At 34.8% G+C, this 26,749-nt stretch overlaps 1 protein-coding gene across 3 annotated transcripts; it reads right to left on the bottom strand.

Moving 5' to 3' along the window:
* Positions 1–75: 75 nt before the first annotated feature.
* Positions 76–26,469, bottom strand: LOC116412913 (protein bicaudal C homolog 1). Of its 3 annotated transcripts, none has more exons than XM_052895203.1 (20): positions 26,190–26,469; positions 25,798–25,942; positions 25,255–25,298; positions 25,104–25,173; positions 24,337–24,416; positions 23,274–23,336; positions 22,588–22,737; positions 21,387–21,500; positions 20,219–20,344; positions 19,414–19,632; positions 18,482–18,650; positions 17,579–18,004; positions 15,805–15,890; positions 14,453–14,558; positions 10,921–11,049; positions 10,123–10,265; positions 7,399–7,521; positions 5,734–5,869; positions 5,128–5,247; positions 76–2,786 (listed from the first exon to the last, which is right to left on the bottom strand). In XM_052895203.1, exons 1-20 carry the CDS (start codon positions 26,268–26,270, stop codon positions 2,686–2,688), a joined length of 2,631 nt encoding a protein of 876 aa, XP_052751163.1. In that variant the 5' UTR covers positions 26,271–26,469; the 3' UTR covers positions 76–2,685. The 3 variants fall into 3 exon arrangements, with proteins under 3 accessions (XP_052751163.1, XP_052751164.1, XP_052751165.1); XM_052895204.1 differs by having other exon boundaries at positions 10,921–11,028; positions 26,190–26,468; XM_052895205.1 differs by having other exon boundaries at positions 10,921–11,025; positions 26,190–26,468.
* Positions 26,470–26,749: the final 280 nt, after the last annotated feature.

Below are 26,749 nucleotides of genomic sequence, written 5' to 3'. Positions count from 1 at the left end.
TATTGTCTCCCTTGCGGCAATTTCTTCAAAAATAATTGCTATCGTGGGGAAAGGCATAAAAATGAAACACGTAGAAAATTTCTGAAATTTAATCGTACAAGAAAAACTTAAACGTGCAAAAACTCACTTATATATTTTTAGAAAATAACAAAACCGCTAGTGCAAACGCTTTAAAAACTCATTAACTTTAGACCAACTCATTAAATTAATTTCCACTTACAGATAATATTTCATAATCACTAAAAAGTCTATGTAAATCATAATCATAATTTAAAAAAAGAAAAGATTGATCAAAATCACAAGTTCATGATTAAAAAGAAATACATTTCTGATCCTAAAAGACGATAGAAAGTAAACAAACTGATACATAATTCCATGGTTGATAGAGATGTAAAAACTAACAGGTTATAAAAAGCAAGCGATCACAAATATTATGTACCAATAGTTTACAATGAAATCTCACTAATAATAATACTACAATAACATATTACAATAGGGCATTCACAATAAATTAGCATGTTAATAGGGTTAAAATCGAAAATGCACACGCAGCAAAAAAAAATAAACCTAAAATTCATAATCAAATACAAAAACATATATGATTTGTGATATTAATATATATATATTATATATTCATATAAAATGTTAACTGATTAAAATAATCCAGCTATAGGTAAATAGTGTGACTATGTTCGAAACGTCTCCCCTTCTTGTTATTATTACCTACAGCTGTAAACTAAAATGTAAATTCGTCGTGTTTAAAATCAAGTCAAAAAATTTCAAGTTCTTTTCATTGCCTGTCCAAAAGTTTACAAATATATTTTGATGTGCTGATTTTTATGAATAGGTCAATCGCCAATACCAAATTATTACCTTATAAATCATATTATAAAAAATATGCCAGCAAAAGGAATACGTTGGTTGGCCGAATATGTGTGTATTTATAAAAAAAAAAAAATTGTAAATGTAGGAATACCTGACATTGTAATAACTCCATAATCAAATTATAAAAAGGTAAGCCGAATATCACAATAATCATACATATATAATATCTTGTCCGATGAGTTAATTACACATAAAATGCTCAGTTTTGTACAATCAAAAAATAAAACATGCTCTCCTTAATAACTACGATTAAAATTCTATAAAGATAAATAACAGATAAATTTTAACGGCGCTCGGCCAGTTTACTTCAACAATTGTCTGAAATAGAGATCTAATCGTCGTATCGCTTTTAGCTATATCATAAAAGTTTCTAAAAAAAAACAAACAAAACAAAATAACTTAATAACTACATTTTATAAAAACCTCATAGAAAATTAACGAATCACCGATAATAGCATCAAGCTCATTCGTTGCAGCCACGGTTCCGGACGAGTTAATATAATTTTAATAGTCTTATTACAATAATTTTACAGCAAAGATCAGTTCACATCGGCGATGCGACGCGAATGACCACGCAATCTCGGTTTACTTATTACCAAACACAAAAGAAAACTTAAATTTATTATTATGAATTACAATAGTCGCGTCGCATCGCGTTCGATGCGAATGGACCGTAAAGATAGTGGGAACACGTGACTGAAAAATAAAATTTATTTGTATCAGTCTTATGGTAGCTATTCGAATAGACTTATTCATTAAAGTATCCATTCAGTTTAAACTCTAGCTTGCTAACGATCATTGCTCTTTTCGAGCCATCGGATCAGTCTTACGAGCTCGATATGATCAGTCTTGAAATCTCCGGACTTAGAACACCGAGGTGAGCAATTAGGATCTAGATTAAGGAAACAATTGGACTTTTACAATTGGACGTAGATTAGCAGAAAGGACTTAATCCATCATAATTTTTCACAACAGTACCAACACGGTATACGAACTATCCGCATAATTTTGGTATATCCCCAATCTTTCAATAATCCAAAATTTCCTTTTTTTTTTTAATTTTGTAATTTTTCTATCCTTTCTGATAAACTATTTACGTTTAATTAATCTTAACACGGTTCAACATGATTTAAGTATAGTGAAGTAAAATGTATGTTTATTATATGGGGACGCTTTTCCCACCGTGGACGGTAAATTAACACATACATTCCGCTATGGTAAAATCGTGCCGTGTCGTGCTACGATAACTTTTGTGAGGCCCAATAGCACTGGTCATTTCAGTGTAGGTATTTGTTAATCATTACAAGTCCAAACCTAACAGCGAGTCAAGTGTTATTCTTGAAATTCAATCAGCTCTATCGACTTTATGACGATGGGTTTCTGCCTTGAATAGGTATAAAAGTATTTTAGTAGTTTCCCCAAGGATTTTAGCATCAATACGACGTGAATTTGTCATAAATTTGTCACAGAAAAATGTTTAGCTCGTAATTTGTTTAGGTACTTTGTCTTACATAAAGTAAGTTGAGGTGGCATAGCTCGTTCACTTTGTCTTCAGCTTTTCATAGGGTGTACAGGCACTAAGTGAATACTGTAAGGGATACTATCATGCCCTCTTCTGTATTTCCTATCTCGCTGAAGTGTCATACATTAAGTGAACGTGCTATATTGTCTTGACTCGTCTCAGAAGTAGTTTATACCAATTTTCGAGTAACTGTTTTGGCGAGCAATCTAACATAATACCTACTAGAACCCAAATGCTCAAGTGCGGCTCGCTGGCGGGCGGTTGCGGGCGACGGTTGACTACCACTTGTCCTGTGCGTGCGAGGTGTTGAATGGCGGTGAACTAATGAGTTTGCCTGGCGCTGGTGCCTTCTTGAACGCGTTCGATTGTTTTTGCAGTTCTGTAACAGATATATAAAAATTTATTTATTTATTTAAAGCATCACCAACTTGCGAGTAAATTTCGATACAATGTACTAGAGAATTAGGGTTACCAATTAGTGTTAAAAATTAGTTCTTATGGGCATTAGGCCCACACACACAACAACATGGCAGAAAGTCCTTTGCAATAATATATATATATATATATATATATATATATATATATATATATATATATATATATATATATATATATATATATATATCTAAAACATACAGTAACAACAATAAGTTAGTAATAACAGTAATAACGTTAGCAAAGGCGAACTTATCTCTAAAAGGGATTTCTTCCAGTCAACCTAACACTCTATCTAACAATACCATATATTCTTTCAGGTGGATTTTCACGTGATTCCTCCTGGAGTTCATCGTGCTTGACTTGTTGAATTAGTCATGATGAAATGCCAAGGTTTCATCCTCACCTATCATCCCTCACTAGTGCCCCGCCAGCGTATACTGATAGCGCAGGCGGGGTTACCATTCTGTAATTGTTCGTTTAAAAATAAAGTATAAGTTTGTGTACAAAAATAAAATGCCACTTGTGTCAACTCGACACCGATATTATATGCAAATTATTCATTGTCTTAGGTAGGACAATGTTGGCAACATTTTTTATCACACAATTTAATACGTGTATGAAATTATTTATGTCATGTGACCGTAAAATACATACTTGCACCCGATTATACAATTTTCATCAAACTAATACACTTCCTGTGTGGTCCCGGCATAGAATACGCCACCCCTTCCTTTCCCGTGGGTGTCGTAAACGGCGACTAACGGATGGCTAGTAATGAGCAGCACCGTCCCTCTTAAAACATCTCCAAACCCTAACTGCGGTTGCCAATCCGCCTGCCAAACGTGGCAACTACTGGCAAATCCCCCTAGGGGGAGGCTTATGTTCACCAGTGGACAGTTCAAAGCTGATATGATAATGAATACTCTTCCCGTGCACTATATATGTAGATACTATAAGTCATTCATTCATAACTAGCTATTTACCTTGGTTTTGTTCTTGTAGGTAATTTAAATGTTTAAGAATTGAACCTATTCTTGCGCCAAATTTAATCAAATCCGCTTAATCTTTTAAGCATAATTGAGTACGTGGACCTCAAATTATGTACGTGGGAGATATTTAAGTAAAATTTATATAATATATGACAAATAGGTGCCAAAAGGGGGGAAAGGGATTGTTAGTAATGGAGACTGAGAATCCCATTACTAGCAATATACCCAACCAGGTCGACTTCCTCCTGGTTCCCCCTGGAAATTATCATGGTTAATTCCTGATGAATTCATCATGATGGGCTAACTGGCCTGTTTTCATTCTCATCTATCACCCTTCACTGGTGCTCCGGCAGCGTATCTCGTTAGCGCAGACGGGGTTACCATACCATTTTCACCCATTAAAAAAAATAGGTGCTAAAACAATTAGTTTTAAAAATTTTGTCTGTATATTCCGGTGTTATGCAAAAACGACTGCGCCAAATTGAATATGGTTTACACAGTTGCAGTCTTCAAGGTTTATATTAAAATCTGGTGTATGTTTATTTTGATACGCCATCTATGAATAGTTTCTTTTATTAGTTTTTCTGCTTCTGAAATTCACGTATAAAGTAACCTTGTCCATGCAATACTTCACAAATAAAGAACGATGTACCACTTGTATTGCATTATAGGCCTATGTTTTTTGAACAAGTACCTGTATTTTTTTATTAATTCACGTCGGTATATGTAATACCATGATAACGAATGCACAGTATTGCGTAGATACTCCACTCCGCCCTTCGTTAAGGCACTTAACTTGAAAAATATTTATAGTGCCTATCAATATCAATCAATCTCTAATATTCGTGTGGATAGCCAATACCCACTTTTAAGGTGTGATACTTTATACATTGTAAAAAAAACGGAAATTAAATATATATATATATATATATATATATATATATATATATATATATATATATATATATATATATATATAAAATCTATTCCGAATACAAAATTATCATAACCAACAACAATTTTTGATATTAAAAAAAAATATATTTATTTATTCATTAGTACAAATATGTGTATATGGCGGCCTTAATGCTAAAAACATTCTCTCCCAGTCAACCATAGGGAGGTGTCATTCGAATGCGGTACTACTAATTATTGATATACATACAAAATTCAAACTGCAACACAGGCATGCTGTGTTACGGTAGACCACAGGTGGGACAGAGATACCCATGTACACGATATTAATGTCGTCCCTCTGTTAAAATCTCATTAAGGGAGTCTCCAGTAACTCACCAGAGATGACGAGCAGCATCTTCCTGCGAGCGCCGAAAGCCGATATGCCGATTTCAACGAGGTCCGCCTCGTTCAGCGATGCAAACGTCGACATGTCCAACTCGTGTTTCTTGAACAGATCTGAATAACACATTTTAATTAGTTCTTTTATAATAACAAGTATTATAGATTTTGTATGTATGATGTTCTAAGAGGGACGCTGCTGCTCATCCTTCATCCGGGAAAGGAAGTAGTGGCTCATTTTATGTCGCCATAGACAGATGTAAATACGTAATACGATATGACAAACTCACAACCAAATTATACGGTAATGTTACATGTCATTATATCAGCTCTTAACTACTCATTGCTGAACATAAGCCTCCCCTAGTGGGGTTTTGACAGTAGTTGCCACGCTTGGCAGGTGGATTAGCAACGGAAATTAAGCTTTTTGGATGTTTTAAGGGGGATGCTGCTGTTCATCCCTCGCCCTCCCTTAGTTGCCTCTTACGACACTCACGTGAAAGGTAGCGGTGGCCTATTCCATTGCCGGGATCACACGGGATATTCTATGCTGGGACCACATGCAACGGGACACGGAGACACAAGGTTACATATACGACTTACCAATATACTTTTGCAGGCCGATATCTCGCAGCAGATCGTACAGCTGTTGGTAGCGACAGGGCTTGCTAGGTGGTGTTTTCGATGGCTCCGTTATGTTAGGCCGTACTAGCTCCGGTCTGTTCCAACCTTTTTCAGGCTGAAAACATTTTTATTTTTACACAACTGCTCAAAGTGTATAATGTTTTTAGGATTCACGTTTGTGAGTTTCTTTATTCCAATATAACTTCTAAATGCCTGAATAATTAGGATTATTGAATAGAGGCTGTCGTTAGAATCTGTACAGCGTCACAAGTGACATTAACTATATTTTTTATAGCAGTTTCTTAATTTTTATTTACTTATTTGTTTGAATCGTAGCATTTGGCGTTCCATTGTTTCTGCCTACCCTAATGGCAGACAAGCGTAACAGATATGTATGTATGTATTATTTATTTTCACGTACACAAGTGACAAGTTGTATAGATGGCTGACATAAAGCCATAAGGCGTTTACCACCAGGTGAGTCTCATGCTCGTTTGCCCCCTGTGTGGTAAAAAAAAACCTTTGTAGAGAGCATTGGTTTGTATTTGTCAAGCAATTTAAATAGGTGGATTGTTTATCATTACAAGGTGATCATGCGAAAACTCTGTGTGTCTGTGTATTCATAAGAGATACCCATATTTTTAAGTCACTTAACCTCGTAGTTGGGACTGTATGTTGACAGTGCAATAGGCAAGTCAGTTTACTAAGAACTCTAAATACGAGAATATATATAAATGTACTAGATTTTTTTTACAAAATTAGTGGAAAGGTTTATTATATTAATAAGAGAAACAAATTTAAAAATAAAATAAAGATATATTTTGAACAACATTCTTTTTACAACGTGACCGAATACCTAAATGCTAATATTAAATTATAGCATTATTATTTATTTATGTTTAACTGTAAGAAGTGTGACAATTCCAATTTTATAAATTGAAGTCATCATTATTGGTATATAGTTAACACTATATTGACATGTATTAACTAATTTATAATGTTAACTGTAATTAATTTGTAATGTTATTTTTATTTTACAATTCAAATGTTATTATTATTGTTATTATTTATTTTATTAATTTCAAAATTAAAATGTAAATATTGATTTGCCATTGTGTGACGAAAACTGTTACATTGGTTTATAAAGAAATATGAAATATTATCTGTGAAATATTAGCTGCGCATCACTTTAGAGAATTAATTTCTAAGCCATCGAAAGCTAAGTACTTTCTTAGGTTTTTTTCTACGTATTTTCTAAGGTTAAGTAAACCTCAGGATGACAATGTATAAGGGAATGTTTATGGTACAGTTCATGTCTGCAGGCGACGATTATCACTTCATCAGCTGGGTTTTTTTTTTAATGGATGATAATGGAATGGTAACGGTAACGGTATACGCTGGCAGGGCACCAGTGAGGGGTGATAGGTGAGAATGGAAAGGCAGGTTAGTTAGCCCATTGCAATGAATATACCTGGAATTCAGTACGATGGTTTCCATAGGGGACCACGTGGAGGTCGATGTGATTACTAACAATCCCTTTCTCCCCTCATCAGCTGGGCTGTAAACTTTCTGGTTTTTGAAATATTTAACCTAGTAAAAAAATAAAACAATATTGTCCAGTTAGTACAAAGTGTATTGGCTCACCGTGGCGTTGTTTTCGGTGTCGTCTTTCAAGTTGATGGGTCCGGGCGAGGTGTGGCTGAAGTAGTAGCCGGACCAGCGTGGCGTCGGCACGCGGTACCCACTGCCCACCGTCTCGCGCATCGCCTGCACAAGTACAATACCGTCACCATCATCAGGACTTTTAATGGGCGTTAATATTTTTTTTTATACAACTTAGAATGGCAAATAAGCTGACGGCCCACCTGATGGAAAGTGGTAACCGTCGCCTATAGACATGAAAATCTGTTACTTCTAGTTTATTTCATATAAATGAATATTAGTATATTAATTTATCTTTACTTATAAATAATATTTAGTTTATAATCGCTGCTCCAAAGTGTTCGTTCAAACATTGAGAAGACACTTGACTAAGTTGACCACATTCAAGGAGATTGTCATTTGATAAAGGACTTTTGTACAAAGTCTCCCTCTAGTAATTGATGCTTTGAAGTTAGCATTTTATATTACCAATAAAATTAGATAAAGACTCGATTGATATTGACAGACAATGGTCATACAAGGTTCACTGGTTCAATTCCAAATTCCAATATTGCGCTACGGAAATTGTAAATTAAGTATAGAGGAAAACATAAATAATCGGCATTCAAACAAGTGTGCATTCGAGGAAAATTGGCCCTATCATTAAGGCCAAGGGTGTATAGGTAGGACATTTCGATTCATTAACTTTAGTTGCTGACCTGCTGTTTTCCATATTTTATTTTTTACGACCTCTGCTTCGCAATAGCTAGGTCAAGTGCTTGTCTAATGCACGCGCCACAATTATTAACAATTCACCTCATAGTTTGCTGGTTTGTTGGAAGAAATTTTAATAGGGTTAAACTCGCTTTTGTCAATCTTAATTCCTTGTTAATAATTTTACAAATCTTTTTATAGATAAGATTTATTTTTTCCACAAATTTTTCAGAATAAAATCAGCCACATGAAAACAATATTACTATATACATATGTATAAATGCATAGATGATACTGTAAAACTTGTGGAAGACTTGATTCTAAACTAGATAAAAAATCTGTGGCACAGGAATTCAGAAATCTGGATAGATTTCTTAATTTCTTAATACCCATAAAATATATTGGTGCACTGAAGTGACAGAGTAATAATATAACATATCATCATCATGGATCCCTTTTTATCCTCAGGATTGATTAACTGAATCTGGGATAAACTGATTAAGGGAAGCTCAAAGTGTGATCTTATTTTGTTTTTTTTTTTGCGTTTATGATAACCGTAAAGCAGTTGTGTTTGCATGGCTGTGTTTCGGTTTGAAGGGTGGGATATGGCATGAATTTACAGGGTACAGAGGAATAACACCTGAGTCCTCAGGAATGGCAACGCACGGGGGGTATCATCAGCAAAACAGAATACTTTGTTACGTCCATGGCACTGCTCATGTCTATAGGCGACGGTTACCACTGTCCATCAGGTGGGCCGTCAGCTTGTTTGTCATTCTAAGTTGTATAAAAAAAAATATTAACGCCCATTAAAAGTCCTGATGATGGTGACGGTAAGTTCTAAGTAAATTCTAAGTTGTATAAAAAAACAAAAAAAAACGTTACTGCTGTAGTTAATTTTAAATTTTTGTGTTGTTTACACATATTTTAAATACACTATCGGAACTTAAAGCGATGAAAAAATTTTTGCAGGTAAGTACCTACATACCTGCTCCTTTATTGTCGACTTTTTAACGTGGATTGTACCACGTCGTGGTTACGACAGGACAAAGGTCATGGTTCTCATTTTTTTATAGTGTTAAGTCCCGATAGTGTATTTAAAACATTTACTACGGTAACCATCTGGAAGGAACGTAATGTAATGTAGATTGGACTCTTTTCCGCGCTTAGCCTCTCATTTGGGCCGTTGTGCGTATGAGTCGTGGCTAGTACAGCCAACAAGCTCCGCCCAGAAGCACAGAAGCTTCCTGGGATCTTCACAGGTCTTACGGAGCGACCTCACCGTTCCGAGACTTTCTAAACGTTGAGGGGCCACAGCTTCACATTCTAGGATTACGTGAGCAGCCGTTTCTTCGGCGTCAAAACAGCCTCTACATAGAGGGTTGTCTGTGGATTCTATTTTGTATAAATGTTTGCTTAATGGGCAAGGGCCCTTTATTGTCCTTATCATTGTTCTAAAGTTTTTTTTCTATCTAGATATAATAAACGTTTTGATAATTGTATTTGGAAGGAACAGTGAAGAATATTTATCTATCCATATAAAAACAAACGTGGGTCGTGAATCATTTATCGTCCGCAAAACGCGTCTGTATCACGATATTGTAAAAACCAAGCCCGAACTTGATATTCACAACGATAGTCCCTCTGTGTTCTTGGCTAAATTAAAATGTTGATGTACCTAGCCATTACATTGTATTTGTTTATAATTTATAATAATTTAAATGCAATTTCCATTATTTATATTATATTATTATTCATATTGTTAATATCTTTACTCATATAATGACATTTAATAATTTAATTATATTTTAATGTTTATCAAACACAAGGCACGCTGTGGTCGCCTATAAATGTAAGAACAGTTAGATCTAATCTACCAGTGTATTGTATCGAAATGTTTAGCTGTGTTTTATGTTAGTAATCCTATAAATAAATAAATAAATATGTGTATGACAATAAGCTGGATTGCCTTTATCACATATATATATATATAGAAAAATACCATAAGCATACCTTACTGGCTTCGGCTCTCATTTTCCTGTACTCAGTGAGCGGAGAGAGCTTGTTCAGATTCTCAAGAGTTTTCTTCTCACAGCCAACAGCGCGGCGCTCCGACAGCGGCAAGTCGGAGATTATGTTTGCCAGTTCTGTTATTTCTATAAAAAAAAAAAAAAACTTTATGTGATAAAGCTGTGTGATCTCGACAGAGAAAGGGCCACCTCTTCTTTACCCGTGTGTCGTATGAGGGATGGACTTCAAAAAGGTCAAGGGGTGGGCAACAGCATTCCTCTTGAAACATCACCAAAAGTCTAACTGTGGTTACCAACCTGCTTGCCAAATGTTGTAACTACTAGCGAAACCTTCCATTTTGGGAGAGACCTATGTTTAGCAGTGGCCAATAAACGGTAAATATAATAAATAAAAAAAAGTGAGACAGACAAAACAAAACGCGAACGTTTTTGTAAAACTTTAACTCAAAATAAAACTCTATACCTTGTGCAAGGTAATGGTGGACTATTTCCCCGTCTTATGCGAAGAGATTGTTTAGTAGTAGGAGTTTAACGGCCCCATTGCTAGCAATATGCCTTATTAGGTCGACCTCCACGTGGTTCCCCCTGGAAACCATCGTGAACAATTCTTGTTGAATTTGTCACGATGGGCTAACTGACCTAGTATATCCTCACCTATCATCCTTCACTGGTGCCCCGCCGGTGTATACCGATAGCGCGGGTGAGGTTACCATTCCATTATCATCCATTAAAAAAAAACCCGTACTATTTTACGTTGGTAGCGAGTCATACACGGACATACCGTGGTGTCTATCGTCTTGTGCGGGGCTGCGGCCGACGCTGATGGGCGACACGGACGGACTCGCCACGCTCGCCGCCACGCTCGGCACGCTGCTGCCCTCGCCACCTGCTGCCACCGTCACCGTCAACACTAATCATTACACAACGTCGTACAGGACTAGCGAAATAAAATATACTAATCCGAATTCATGGGAGAGTACATCATACAATAGCAAGTAGAGGAATAAAGCATCAGTGCAGTAAATTCTTAATGAGTTTGTTGCCTCCTGGCAGTATAACGGCTCAATCAATTCTCATGAAATTTTGTTTACATATAGTATTTAATAATAATAATAATATTTATTTAATTAGACTACATAAGGCCCATTTTGTTAGTTACAAATTGACTTAACCTATGTTAGTAAATGAGCGGTCATAACGCTCTTACATTGATAATCTGTCCCACCCAATATTTTAGGATGGGACAGTCCATTTTATCAGCAATTGTCTTCAGGACACTGTTTGAGCTAACATTATCATTATTTGAGTAAGAGAAGACTTTCTTGACTGCATAAGCCAAGTTCAAAAGGAAATCCTCCACTATGCCACTTGACTAGTAGACTAAATCACCTTCTGAAGGAACGAGTCCTGGATTGTTATGATTTTAATTATCTCCCTTCTTATTATATTATTATTATTCTCCCTTATTATTATATATTAGAAGTTTCTGGACTTCACCAAGACTTCATTTCTTCACTTCACTTTCAGGCACTCACTCACTTATACACAACACACATGCGCGAGCACACACACAGAGACACACACACACACACATTCACATTATCACATAGTTTTCCTTATTTATTTATTTATTTTTTTGTAATCAAAATTTACTAAATTGGTAATCGCGTTCATAGTCCCCAAGATACAGGTCTGGCCTAGTTTTGGGACTGATGGTAATGCAGATATTTCCCCATTGAATATAAATTGTAAAAATTGTAAATTGTAACTTATGCAACTGTATCTTTCTTGAATAAAAATTATTATTATTATTATTTAACTACTAAAGACTACTTATTAAAGTGTCAAATAAACATACTTTATTTCATAAATAACCTACTTAAATGAAAAAAAAAATGAATTCATCATGATGCCGCATCCACGCGCCTAGTTCAAGGTTCGGCGTCCTTGATCTTGAATCATCAGACAACTAATATTGCCCATCATTAGTAGAGATGACTGGTGGACCTTAATCATTAAATAAATTGATCGCTACTCGTCATACGATTGTTTTGATAGGCTTGTTGTTGTATTTAATTATTATATTGTTTACAAAGATATAATATTTGTTTTTTTTTTATTTATTTACTTTTACAATCAACATATATAGGTATAACCTATATATTAGTTCGAAAAAGTGTATAATACAGCGGGTCTACCATGAAATGAAATTCCGAAATTTCGGACTCAATTTCGTGTTTTTGTTTATGCCAAAATCGAACCAATAAATGGAGTTTAACATTTCGTTCGTCATACATCCTATCATAAACGTCCAAAGAAATAATATTTTAACATTTTTAATATTTCCAAACGGCATGTATTATGTAATTTTAACATCAAATTTCTGTTTCGTTTGGCTCCGAAATTTCGGAAAACATTTCACGGTAGGCCCTCAGTTTATAGGTCACAGGATGCACTCGGAGTTTTTTGTGACCTATCAAAGGCATTTGATTGTGTGGATCATAAAACGCTTTTGTACAAGCTCGAACATTATGGTATAAGAGATAATGATCTAAAATTAATGAGAACTTATTTAGAGGATAGGGTTCAAACTGTAGATATTGACGGTGTAAAATCTAAGGGAGCTAATATTAAGATGGGCGTTCCACAAGGGTCAATCTTAGGCCCCTTTCTCTTTTTAATCTACATAAATGACCTTCCCTTTATGGTAGAGAAAATTGCAGATATAGTGCTGTTTGCGGATGATACTTCGTTAGTGTTTAAAATTGGACGTCAAAGTAATCAATTAGACGATGTAAATTGTGCTATGTCTGCAATATTAAATTGGTTTACATGTAATAACCTATTATTAAATTCCAGCAAAACAAAGTGTATAAAATTTACACTTCCTAATGTAAGACTAATAAATACACAGTTATTGCTTAATGACGAAATAGTAAATTTTGTTAATGATACAGTTTTTTTAGGTATAACAGTGGACTCGAAATTACAATGGGGGCCCCATATTTCAAAATTGGCCAGTAGACTCAGTTCTGCTGCATATGCAATTAGAAGAATTAGGCAATTAACAGACGTGGCGACGGCTAAACTTGTATATTTTAGTTATTTCCATAGCATAATGTCTTATGGCATACTGCTGTGGGGTAAAGCAGCCGATATAAATACTATATTTGTTTTACAAAAGAGAGCCGTACGTTCTATTTATGGTATGGGTTCAAGAGAGTCATTACGTCAGTGCTTTAAAGACTCAAATATCCTCACAGTTACTTCACAATACATTTATGAAAATATTATGTATACACGGAAGAACTTAGCGAGTTTTAAAAAACTCAAAGACTGTACAAGTAGAAACTTACGCAATATAAATAAGCTTATTTTACCTAAATGCCGTCTGCACAAAATCAGTAATTCATTCTATGGTAATTGCATAAGATTTTATAATAAACTGCCGGAATCTGCATTAAATCTGACAGAGAGGCAATTCAAATCTTATATTAAACAATTTTTATGTAAGAAAGCCTATTACAGGATAGACGAATTCATAGATGACAACATATCAAGTAAATAATTAGTTTATTAGCATAAAACGTTATAATTTTATTTTCTCATTGCTTTCTTGATTTAATTGATTAATTTTAGAAATATGAAAGCGTAGCGGTTTTTTGTATTAATTGCCGCATGCATTCTTATGTAAAATGTGAATACTATAACTATCAGATGGCAATTGTGAGTAGCTTTGACGTGGTCTAGTGTTTTGAGTAGTCATGCTCACTAAAATGTCCAGACTTGTGGCGGCGTGGTGGGCCGGGTCATTGGGCTCCCTAAAATATGGTCGAGCGCAGTGATGGCTGGCTCATCCGTCATACTCGTGAACGGGTGCTGCTTGTAGGGACTGGTCTGCTCTAATCACTATGACTGATTTCCTCTTATTAATTGTTTAACCAGTTGGTTATGTATTCAATTTTTTTTTCTTTTTGAGTATTTAATTGAATTAGTGCTAATTGGTGGTTTGTATTCACACAATTAAACTTAAAAATGTAAAATAATAATAAAATTATTTAAAAGAGCATCACGCAAGTTTCTTGCTCGTTCTTCTTGTGATGAGACAGCTTTCCGAACGAGCGGTAAATTAAAAAAAATGTAATGACTTTTCAAAAGTGCTTCAATGTAAGTTTATTTGAATAAATGATTTCTATTCTATTCTATACATAAAAATGCAATATACAAGTGTCCAGATGAAGTAACACAGTAAGTTCGTTACAATGCATGTACCTATGTATGTATGTAGACAATATTAGAGTTGTAAAACTGACCGGAAAGATTTTGCGTGTCGAGTGAGACAGAGCTGCCTGTGAAGTTGCTCTGGTACCCACTGCTCGCCTGCGAGCTGCAGTTCAGCAACTGGTTCAACGTCGTTTGCTGGGAAACATGAATCAGGTGTTAATTTTATTATAAGTCCATCTCATAAGTTTATAGGAGGGAACCGCCTGGAGGTCGACCTGATAGGGTATATTGCTAGCAATGGGGCTGCTAGTCTCCATTACTAACTATCTTGCCCCCTGGCATGATGAGCCTAGATACAGTTTACCTAATATTTTTTTTATATATGATAATGAAATGGTAAACCCGCTAACGATATACGCTGGCGGGGCACCAGTGAGGGATGATAGGTGAGGATGAAAAGACAGGCCAGTTAGCCCATCGTGATAAATACACTTAGAATTTAGCACGATGGTTTCCAGAAGGGACCACGGGGAGGTCGACCTGTAAGGGTATATTGTTAGCAATGGGACTGATAATCCGCATTACCAACAATCCCTTTCCCCCCTTACCTAATAATATTAGGCTCGTGGTTTATAGACCCAGAGGCTATTTAAAAGGCTTCTGATAAAGAAATTCAAAATAAATAGGATGAAATAGTATTTTTAACGGTGTATTTACATTTAAAAATAATTATAAAAAAATTAAATGCTAGCTAAGTATCAATTTCACCACGTATATACCTATTTATTTATTTCCGCATTGCATAGAATAAATATATAGTAGAATCTTGGTTATCTGAATCAAACAAAATCGGGGGTATTTCGTAAAATCGAAAATCCGGATAATCGATTTCAAAGTAAAATCGAACAATATTTTTTTTTTCATTATTAAAAGGTTTTACATTCGTCATTTAGACGTAATTAGGGCTGTGAATAATAAAGTCTGGATAATCGAATATTCGAATAATCGAGATCCTACTGTAATATATACATGTACATATTTATTTATTTTGTAGTGATTGCCTGTGTATTATGTCATCACTTTTTTTCATTTGCAGAACGTTGTAAGAGTTGGGTAGGAGAACAAAATATGTTCGCTAACGCAAGATTTCGGAATTAGAACCTATATTGAGATGCTCTACCTACATGGTAAGGTACAGGAGCTTATGAGAAGAGTGGTAAATGGAAATGGAAGACGAGTAACACCTGGAGTCCTCAGGAATGGCAACGCATGGGGGTATCATGGGCGAAACAGTAAACTCTGTTATGTCCATGATACTGCTCATGTCTATAGGCGACGGTTACCACTTTCCATCAGGTAGGCTGTTAGCATGTTTGCCATTCTAAGTCGTATAAAAAAATTTAAAAAAAAAATTATGAGTAGAATAATATGTATGACTCACAGCAGCTCTGCCATCGGCTGGCATTTGGTACGGCGGCTGCATCATCACCGGCTGAGGCATGCTGTTCATTTCCGCGTTGTTCATAGCTGTATAGAAAAAGTTGATTAAATAAAATTTGGTATAAGGATTATGGGGGTTTCGTATTTTATTGCTAATGTTAAGTGTATGGACGTTGCCTGCCACGTTGGATTAATAAACTTAGCAAATGACGATAACATTTTACCAATACTACTGACTAGTCCTTTAGGGTTGTAGTCATGAGCATATTTTTATGCACACAGTCTGTCTGATGGTAAAAGATTATTTATTTATTTATTTTAAGCAAAAATAAGTATAGGACAGATCAAATTTTTTTGTCGTATTTCAATTCTTTTTTTTTTTCTTTTTTTAAATGTTCTATTTCACTGACAGATTTTAACCTGGTGGTCTACCATGAAATGAAATTCCGAATTTTCGGGCTCAATTTCGTATTCCGAAATCGAGCCAGTAAATGGAGCTTAACATTTCGTTCATCATAAATACTATCCTAATAGTCCAGAGGAATGATAATTTAACATTTTTAATAATTTTAAACGGCATGTATTATGTAATTTTAACATCAAATTTCTGTTTCGTTCGTCCCCGAAATTTCGAAAAACATTTCATGGTAGGCCCTGTGTTTAGATACATATGTTTAATAATATTACCCTGAATGTTTAACTTATTGTCTATTATCATGCCTTGTAAATTAAATATTGGTAGTTAAAAAGCATTGTTCTAATGGATACCTATTAGTATAATTTGCTAATACAAACTATTGCATATCGATCCTAATTCCTAATTGTTGTTTCATGAGTGCAGTACTAAATTGTCATTGGCAATATATCGGTTTGATATCGATATTAAATTCGAGAGTTGTCCTACTTTTTATTAATTTATTTATTATTTTGTTTAGACTTTAATTGAGCAGGAAACGCTTTTTATTTGTATACTATTTTTTTTCTTTTGTTCTTGTTTTGTGTGCTACTGTGCGAGTCGCATGCTTCTTTGATTTAATTATTTTTTCTTTTTTTCTAGTAGCTAGGTATGCTTACCACTAAATCTTAATAATTTCTTACCAATAAAAACAGTATTAATAATATCTATTGCAATAGCAAATTTTGAGTGATTATTGTTACATCGTAAGTATACGTAACTCTGCGGTATCTATCTGTTATCAGGCGAGATTGTATATTTTGGTTAAAGGTGAAAAGTTAGAATATTAATTCGCAAAAGACAAGGACTTTACCAGAGGGAGACTTTGTACAAAAGTCGATTGCTTGAGTATCTCTGTCCCATTCGTGTTTCAACCGTGAAGCAGTTGTGTTTGCATGGCTGTGTTTCGGTTTGAAGGGTGGGATATGGCGTGAATTTACTAGGTACAGAGGAATAACACCTGAGTCCTCAGGAATGGCAACGTAGGGGGGTATCATGGGCGAAACAATATACTCTGTTATGTCCATAGTACTGCTCATGTCTATGGGCGACGGTTACCACTTTCCATCAGGTGGGCCGTCAGTTTGTTTGCCATTCTAAGTTGTATAAAAAAATATTTTTTTATCTGAAAAGTTATACTTACACACAAGTTATATTAGTTCCATAGATATTTTATGAAAATTGGCTCAGTAGTTTAGTTTTTAAATCAAAATTGGTACAATTGAAATTGTTTTTTTTTTTTTATAAGACATAATGTTAATTATCTTTATTATACCAACCAATTTAAAGTTTTAAACTAAAATAATAAAAAATAACTTACGGTTCCACGATCCACCCTGGTTCTTGTACATAATGCTATTCGGATTCGGTACACTCATGTTCGGGTAGTGAAATTGACCGGACCTTGGCTGAGGAGATGGTACCATCCAAGTGTTGGAGAACACCGGCGGCGTGAGAGCCACCGGAGACATGGGACTCGGGTACCCGCCGGGCGTCGGCGGGTTGTGGCCAAACATTGGGCTGCCAATGTTTGCGTAATTGGTCAAATCAGTTATCTGTATGTTGTATGGGGAACACGGGGAGTTGGCCAGGTTGGCCGCGTGTGTTGGCGAGAACGGGTTGAACACGCCGAAGTTGGGCATCGCGTTGTTCGCTATGGCCGGAATGTTGTACGACTCCGGTATCTCGGCGGTGACGGACGGTTCCTTCCCGCCGAGGAGTTCGCGCCGCGCTTCGTAGACGTCACCTGTTGGAGAAATAATTAATTTTATTCACTAGCCATTTTCCGCGACGTTGTCCGCTTCTAAGTAGTTCCCGTATGTCATTCCTATTGGAACTCTTCATGAATCCGATCTTATATTGTATTATATACTTAAATGATAATTAATTAATGACAACTTATGGGGGTATCATGGGCGAAACAGTATACTCTGTTATGTCCATGGTACTGCTCATGTCTATAGGCGACGGTTACCACTTACCATCAGGTGGACCGTCAGCTTGTTTTCCATTCTAAGTTATATAAAAAAAAAAAACGTACCTAATACTTTTATAAAATTCCAGTAAATTCAACTAATCGTTCTTTTATAGCATTTTATATGTGATTCTTTAGATTGATATAAGTTTTTTATCCTCACCTTTCATCTCTCAATGGTGCCCCGCCAGTGTATACTGATAGCGTAGACGGGGTTACCACTCTGTCATCAATTAAAAAAAAACTCACCGGCACACCTCTCGATGCCCTTGATGACGACGGACGCGATGCCCTGCTTGGGCTTGCGACGTATGTTGATGTACACGTTGTGTTTGTGCATCAGTTTGGTCGCGGCGTCGTTGTCGATGCGGCACGACTCCTCCGGCACGTCGAATATCACCACCAGGGGGAGGCTGCCCTGTAGTCAATCAGGCTTCAGAATCAGAGGTAATATTTTTGCTCGAATATAGTTTTTTTTTAATGTTAGGAAGGCAAACGAGTGGACTGTCTACTTTATGGTAAAAGCGGCTACTAAATTATATAGAAAAATATGAATACCTAAGGATTTGCTTGTACTTTGCTGGTGGGTGCGTTTAAAATGTTTAGTTTATAAGGTTTATTATATTTTTTTTTGTCATTTTGAAGTATAACAAATAGGTAAGATACCTACCAAAGTAAGTACCTAAGTAGTTGATGGAAAGTGGTAACCATCGCCTATAGAATAGAATAGCATAGAATAGAATAAATGTTTATCGATTACAATCATTTGCAATATATTCATGACGTCTTAAATGAGATTTACACAGCCTACCCATATATGTATATATATGAATAGCACCATGGAATCACAGAATATACAGTGAAGTCCATGATACTTTTGCGTTGGCATTCCTGAGGACAGAGTAGAGTTAGAGGGAATGGGACAGAGGTACCTAAGAAGTCTCCTTCTGATCAATGAAAATTCTTTATTGTATCCTTCAAAGAGTGATATAGATTATAAAAATTAACAATATGTACACAAATATAATGAATAATTAATTTAAAAGCAATATAAAGAGGCAACAATGGGCAATGTTGCCTGGAAGAGATTAGCTTATTTTATATTAGCTTAGATTTAGCGATCTCTTCCAGGCAACCTTCAATTAGTGGTTTCTATTCTACATATTGGTGGATGAACTCACAACGAGCTGTTGCCTCGCCGCGTACACATCCTTGATCTGGCCGGTGATGGTGACGCAGCTCTTCTTGATCATCGGGATGTTGGGATCGTCCGCGTCCGGGAACATGATCTGGGTGCCGGTGCCTTTCATGATCACCTTCAGCTGCTCCGCACTCCTCCCCACCACCACGCTGTGATGCATTGGCGAGATCTCCAACGTCATCTGCACTAGTGTTTGCTTCTGGTAGTAAAAAATAAAAAAGTTTTTTTTTTTAAATGGCCAGTGTTTTCCTTGCTCCTTAACGATATAACTAAACATTATTAAATTTGGAATACTTTTCCCATTTTAAATAGTCATAGAAAGATTTTTATCGTCGTGTACGAAAGAACATGGCATATAGCTGAGTGAAACCATTTTATTTTCTATTTCATTTTTTTTCTTTATTTATTTATTTTTATTTATTCTTTATTGTACACAAAAAAATACAAACATATAATATATATTAAATAAAGATGTACAACAGGAGAGTTTAACTCTGTAAGAGTTCTCTTCAAGCAAACCCTGAGTGGAGAGGAGCATTAATTATCAGCGGGCAGCGTGCCTTTTATCATTTTTGTTTATTGTTAAATAATTTTATAATTGTATGAAATTAAACATTAAATAAATATTTCTTTCTTTTTTTTTCTATACCGATCAATCAATACATCTTAGATTGTCAAATTTATAATATTAATAAGATTGAATACAGAATACCTAATTTTTATTGTAAATCATGCGGACAAAGTCGAGAACAGCTAGTTAGTATATACATAAGATGTGGCCTTACAGCGAGCGGGCCGCACATATAGTTCATGAGCAGATTGGTCGCCTCCATAGTGGCCTGCACCTCCCATTGAACTCCCTTCACCACCAGCAGGTTCGCGTGCAGCTTTGGACGGTTACGCAGCATCACCTGCATTATAATTTATTATTATTATTATCGTCTGTAAACCTGTGTACCTTTAGTAAAGTTTGGAAATATATGTTTGAGAGTAAATATTCGTCCTATTAAGTACCGGCCAGGCTACCTCTAGAAAATAATCACCATTGCAGATTATAACTTACAGGATGAATTAAGACAGGTTAAAGAAATTAGAGTAGTATTGTATCAAGATAGCAATAGTAATAATGGCAGGAAAAAAAAGGCACCTCGAGGGTATATCGTCTGGTTTTTTGGTGGGTACACTCCCACCTTATGGGGTGATTTCCACAGTACCCATTCACCTCCCACAAGGTGTATGGGTCTGCATAAAGCATTTTCCAGACGTTAAAAAAAAGGGTCAGCAACGCACGTGCACGTGACACTGCTAGTGTTACAGGCGTCCATAGGCTACAGTGACCGTTTACCATCAGACAGGCTGTACATATGCTTGTTTGTCACTTTTGTAATATAAAAAAAGAACAATAAATGCACACTTTTTTATGACTGTCAATCGCGAGTACCTAAATATTATGGAAAATATTAAAAGTTTTGAAAAATATTTCTTTTATATTTCTAGATGGATTATTAATTGCCGTTACGTTATTGTCAAGTTTTTTTTTATACAACTTAGAATAGCAAACAAGCTGACGGCCCACCTGATGGAAAGTGGTAACCGTCGCCTATAGACATGAGCAGTGCCATGGACATAACAGAGTACATTGTTTCGCCCATGATACCTCCCATACGTTGCCATTCCTGAGGAGTCAGGTGTTATTCCTCTGTACCCTGTAAATTCACTGTCATATCCCACCCTTCAATCTGACCAGCGTATACCGTTAGCGCAGGCGGGGTAACCATTTCCACCAAAAAAAAAAAAACCTTTCAATCTGAAACACAACTACTTTACGGTAGAAACACGAATGGGACAGAGGTGGCCAAGCAAACGACTTTTATACAAAGTCTCCCTCTGAGTCTATAATTTTAAAACGGAAGAAGTTTATAAAGTTTTTATATATTATAATATGATAATAACCTGTACATTATACTGTTCCTGTATTTGCTGCACGTAGGGTGAGGTGATATCGGGCAACGGTTGAGAGGGTGCCACTATAGGCAGCTCGAAGCAGAACATCAAAGGTGTGAGCGCCTAAATATTAAAATACATTGTCATTCGACTGCATTAAAATTTCAAATACACTATTGGGACTTAACACTATGAGATTTTTTTGCAGGTAAATTAGTACCTACATACCTGCTTCTTTATTGTCGACGCTTCGACGTGGTTTGCACTACGACGTGGTCACGACAGGACGAATTCTCATCACGTTAATTTCCGATAGTGTATTTAAAATATGTGTAAACAAGGCGAAAATTTAAAAATAACTATTGCATTAAAATTGTTAATCATTCGAAATATATAGTGACGTACACTACCAATCTCGTCGTATCAACTCTTCCCGCAACACTTTCTTGGTTATTTCCAGTGAAATTCGTTATCTTATGTTCTTATATAAATACTATTGCCAATATACAACTGGTTGTCACCGATCTGTTTCAATTATTCAACCGATTTCAAAAGTTAAGGAAGTTCTCAATTCGGTTGTATTTTTATGTTTATTACCTCACCCTCCTAACTTCGTCATTTATAAACCGATTTGGAAAATTCTATTTTTATCTGAAAAATGAATTTCCTATTGGACCTATTATATTTATCAAATTCGGTTCAGTGTTTTGGTTTTTGAATCAAAATAATATATTACTAAAGTGCAAAAGCGTGTGTCATTATGTAGGTAGCGCTTAGACACAAGAGATTGCTATGTCTTAAGATATAGCAATAATCACGTAGTCATGGCCGTAGCTAGGGGGGGAGGGCATTGAGGGGCAATGCCCTGCCTTAAAATTAAAGGCGCCAAGAAAATTAGACAGATTCACTTTTCGGAGTCACTTGATTATAGCTTCTGCTCTACCAAAAAGTTCTCTTCTCCTACCTTAAACTGAAGTTTAACGTAAAATCAAAAATTAAAATTTAGATTTTTTTCTTTCGATCTGCTAAAGTCTGATGTCGATTGAACGGACCGGTCATTAACCAGAAGAGTTGGGATTTGAGGTGGTTCTGGAATCTGTAGTTGCCAACATTGTTGATTTCAGTAATCAGAGACTAATCTGGCTGAGACAATCAGGCATAATTCAGAACATCACTATTCTACTGTAGGGTGTGAGAATGCAATTCATACCCGAACACGAGCTCTAGCCCTTTCCACGCGCTCCATATCACCAGCTATGGACACCTGGTTACTTTTTTCCACAGTGCTGGTTCTATTTGAGTCTGGGAAATGGATGTGGCAGCCGGTATCCTCCATAACACGCTTGATTGTAAGACCACCCTACAGGGTTATAAATTAAAAATAAAAAATAAATCTAGCATACTGAATAATTTTAACCTATTTATTTATTGTTTTTTATATACTTTTTGGCTAATACATCGTATATATGGACCAATGAAAAAAAAAAAACTCTTTTAAATGGTGTATCAAGATTAATCCCACACCATTTTGTAAGTTAGACCTTCAATTTCAGTGCAGTAGTTTTTGCGTGATGCCGGAACAAACATACAGACAGACAAAATAAAAAAAAAAAGTTATTTTGGCATCTATTGGTCTTATAAAATTCCCCATATTTTTTCTTAAATACCTAATTCTCATGTACAGGTATCGTATAGTATATATTTTGTTATAATAGTAAGATAACGTATTTAGATATTTATTGTCACAATTTATTTAAATAAAAAAAAAAATTCATTACTAATAATACTATCTGTGAGAATATCTAGCACAAATCGCAACTGTCACCTTTTATTATGAAAGACGTATAACAGTACGGCTAACGGTACTGAACCATCAGGGATTAGTAAAAAAATTACCTTTCCAATAATATGCGAGTGGTCTGTGTAGCTAACATCGATCTTCATTGTAACACGGTTACTCTGTAAATAAGATATTGTTAAAATACCTACTACTGTCGTTAAACTATTACAAGCACCTAATGCACTACCTATTTATCTATCGCCAATAGTTTTTTAAAACAAGTAGGTACTGTCTACATTTCTAAGAATACGCAACTTATGTTAAAATATTTAAATTGCGAACTAGGGTGCGATCATAGATAAAGCAATAAATACTTTTTTTATAATTCGATGCTACTGTGGGTATTATAGACTTAGACGATGACTATCAATTTATTGAAATTGCTTATACAATAAATCCACATTGAAATAGTATAATGTACAAACTACAAGCCTATTATTATTATTAATTTTATAGCTTGTTGGTATCCCACTGCCCGGTAATGATCTCCTTAAAATGCTTCCACCTCTGAACAAAGCACAACAATGCATATCAGTTTTTCCTCTCCATCGCATTCTGCCACCACTTCTTAAAAACCACATAGAAATAGAAAAATAGGTCTAAGTCTATCCACCTACTAAGGAGCACGGACAGTCTTAGGGTTTCTTTTATATAGGAATATCAGTCATCAATGGTTATTTATTGACGACTAGGAGAATCAGGTTGCTATACCTAAGACGCTGCATATTGTGTTACAACATAATGTGTATTCAAAAACTAAAAAAAAAAGACAAAAGAGCTAAAAACTCGAATTAAAACCATAAATCCGTAGCCATTATTAATCATTATATTAATAGCACTTGCTTTTATATGGATAGCTCTAATGCGTCCAATTTTGTAAGAAAACAAACAGCATCAATAACTCAATAATTAATATATATAAACTGCTTTTGCAAAAAAAAGTTTTGCTCTTTATAGATATATCTCAAAAATTATAAATCAAATCTATCAATAAAAAAACAAAACAAGATTCTATTAAATACATATTATTTATTAATTTAACTGTAAAATTTGACTGGTTTATTTCCCTCCTACATCTAATATTTCCGAGAAGAAGTGAAAATAATGTTAAGTACTTACCCTGGTGTCCAGTAACTGCATGATCTTCTCTCGTGCTAGTTTCACATCGTCAGGTCGGCCAGCGACTCTTACGTGGGGATCTAACACAATTTTGCACTTAATTAGATAAACACTTTTAGTAAGATTCGATTCGCAAAACGGTATCGTCTAAAATACAAAGTTACGAACTCACCTAGTGTATCTGTGATTTCAATAAATTTATTACATTTGAATTTTTTTATTAGGTCGTACACTAAATCATCATTAAATTCTGTAAAAACCATTGTAAACTGTTTATATATATACAAAATATCAAAATATAGAGCAAACATGTACTTTTTGTAACGGACATGCGGACGCAAAATACGAAATTTGGAAAGAGCGCCAAACTGGCGCCTACGAACGTAGTCTCGTTGGCGCCAAAGTTTAACCCTGAACATGCTGCACACTGATTGTAATACAAATATATAGGTATTTTTTATGTAAGTTTAATGTTATCTGCGTTCTTTTTAAATGGCTAATTAAAAAACATGACAGATTGTTTAATTAAATACTGCCAAGTACCTAATAAAAAAAAGATTAACAATTTTTTTTTTAAGTTTTTATAGTGTATAATTTAAGTATAAATTATAAAATATTAAATTTTGTTTCATTTAAGTATAAGATGAATTTTCAGTGAAATATCATATTGTTATTTTTTATAAATCTTTAGCCATTTTAAGAATTACGAGTAATTTTGTTAGTTGAGAATTTCAAAGTAGATTTTAGTGTAGTTATATAAATAGTACCTTTTTTCGAACGTGCACCAATTTTCAAGCGAGCGGGCCAATTCACAAGGGTATTAGTTTCAGTCATGACCTTAAATTAAAATAAAATACATCGTTAAATAAAAATAAAGTAAAATCTATTTAGTTACAATAGCAAACACATAATACTTACTTGATGAAAGAATGCTTGAGCCGTCTGTGATTCTTCCAAGTTCTCTATAAATAAAAACAAAAATATTAGAAAAATATATGTAAAAATTATATCATTCGTCTAAAGTTAAAAGTCGTCGACCCCCACAAGGAATTATTAGTATTAGTTTAACACTCCCATTGCTAGCAATATACCCTATCAAGTACATCTCCGTGCGGATCCTCCTGGAAGTCACTGTAATTAATCTTCACGTATCATCTTCCACTTGCCTCCCGCCACGTATATCGATAGCGCTGGTGGAGCTATCATTCCATTTTTACCCATTAAAAAAAGAGTAAAACATGCTACATCAGGGGTGGGTGGTGTCACTTGTGTTGCCGATATATTCTACCATCTAAGATCTTAATTTACAAACATTTATATTACCGACACGTTCCTGAACTTTTTTACACTTGATATATATGTACAAGTATTAAGCAGTTCTACTTGAAGTTGTTTGAAGCCAGGAGAAGGTACCCACGCATTAAAATCTGATAGATTATTATCCATGGATATAATTAGTACCTGCAAGCATAGTCTCCAAGCGGCGACGATCAACCCGAAATCGCTCTTGATATACATCATCAGCGCTGTTTAAACCAAGTATAACCGCTAATTTTTGGAGATCTTCTGCTGACGTCACAGAGTTGCTAGTTCCACTTTCGGACGCCTAAAATAATAAATAAATCTAAATAACACATAAAATAAATAATAAGTTACAGCGAAAACGAAAATGTGACAAGGTACTTTTATTTTTATATTAAAAATTATTATCACCACGCTGCTATAAGTTCTAAAGACAAATATTTTTTCAAAATGGCCGACCTTATACATAGTTAGACTGATTAATTTTGTTTTAGTATTAGAGTTTAGATGAAAAGTTATTTTACTGATATTAATAAAATGATAAAAGTTACCTCACTAACTGTATCTTTGTCCGAATTATTTTTGAACTCCGATAAATGCGTTTTCACTGTTAGAAAGTTTGTGGAAGACATTATATAATATAAAATATATAATGTAATGCTGTAGTCAATAAAATTTATTATAAATTTCTTTAATTAATAAATAGAATTATGTTGTACATAATTATAAAATGAATAAAAATTTACTATGTGTTGGTACCAGAACAACTTCACTTATTGCTTTACCGAATCCGAATAAATTGAAAAATGGTGAAAGCAATCAAATATGAACTTTAAAAGGGAGGGTAGATTTATATAAACCTCATAATTTATGTCATTATATTACCACTCAACTACCCTAAGGGAAAATATTTTACACTTAATTAAAAATATTGTATATAACACAAAATATCTTGTATGTACTAATATAAATACTAGAATTGTATCATACGAATATGTGGAATATAATACATATTAGGTAATTACTATGAATATCATAGATACCTGTCTACATCTTTTTAGTTTCTAGTACTAACGAAACGCATTTATAAGCCTGTCTATTCTCAGCCAAT

Source organism: Galleria mellonella, unplaced genomic scaffold (genome assembly GCF_026898425.1).
Source record: "Galleria mellonella isolate WM207_F2 unplaced genomic scaffold, CSIRO_AGI_GalMel_v1 utg266, whole genome shotgun sequence".
NCBI classification, from domain to species: Eukaryota; Metazoa; Arthropoda; class Insecta; order Lepidoptera; family Pyralidae; genus Galleria; species Galleria mellonella.
The sequence above is the reverse complement of the archived record's forward strand: the minus strand, read 5'-3'. Positions and strand labels throughout refer to the sequence as shown.

Bases quoted from the DNA above. Each gene is read 5' to 3' on its own strand.
- LOC116412913 (XM_052895203.1), bottom strand. From the start codon at position 26,270: ATGTCTTCCACAAACTTTCTAACAGTGAAAACGCATTTATCGGAGTTC. The intron at 22,738-23,273 runs GTAATTTTTTTA...ATAACCCTGTAG, and splicing joins ACTCGCATATTATTGGAAAG to GGTGGTCTTACAATCAAGCG. The intron at 14,559-15,804 runs GTGAGTCATACA...CATGTTTCCCAG, and splicing joins CAGCCGATGGCAGAGCTGCT to CAAACGACGTTGAACCAGTT.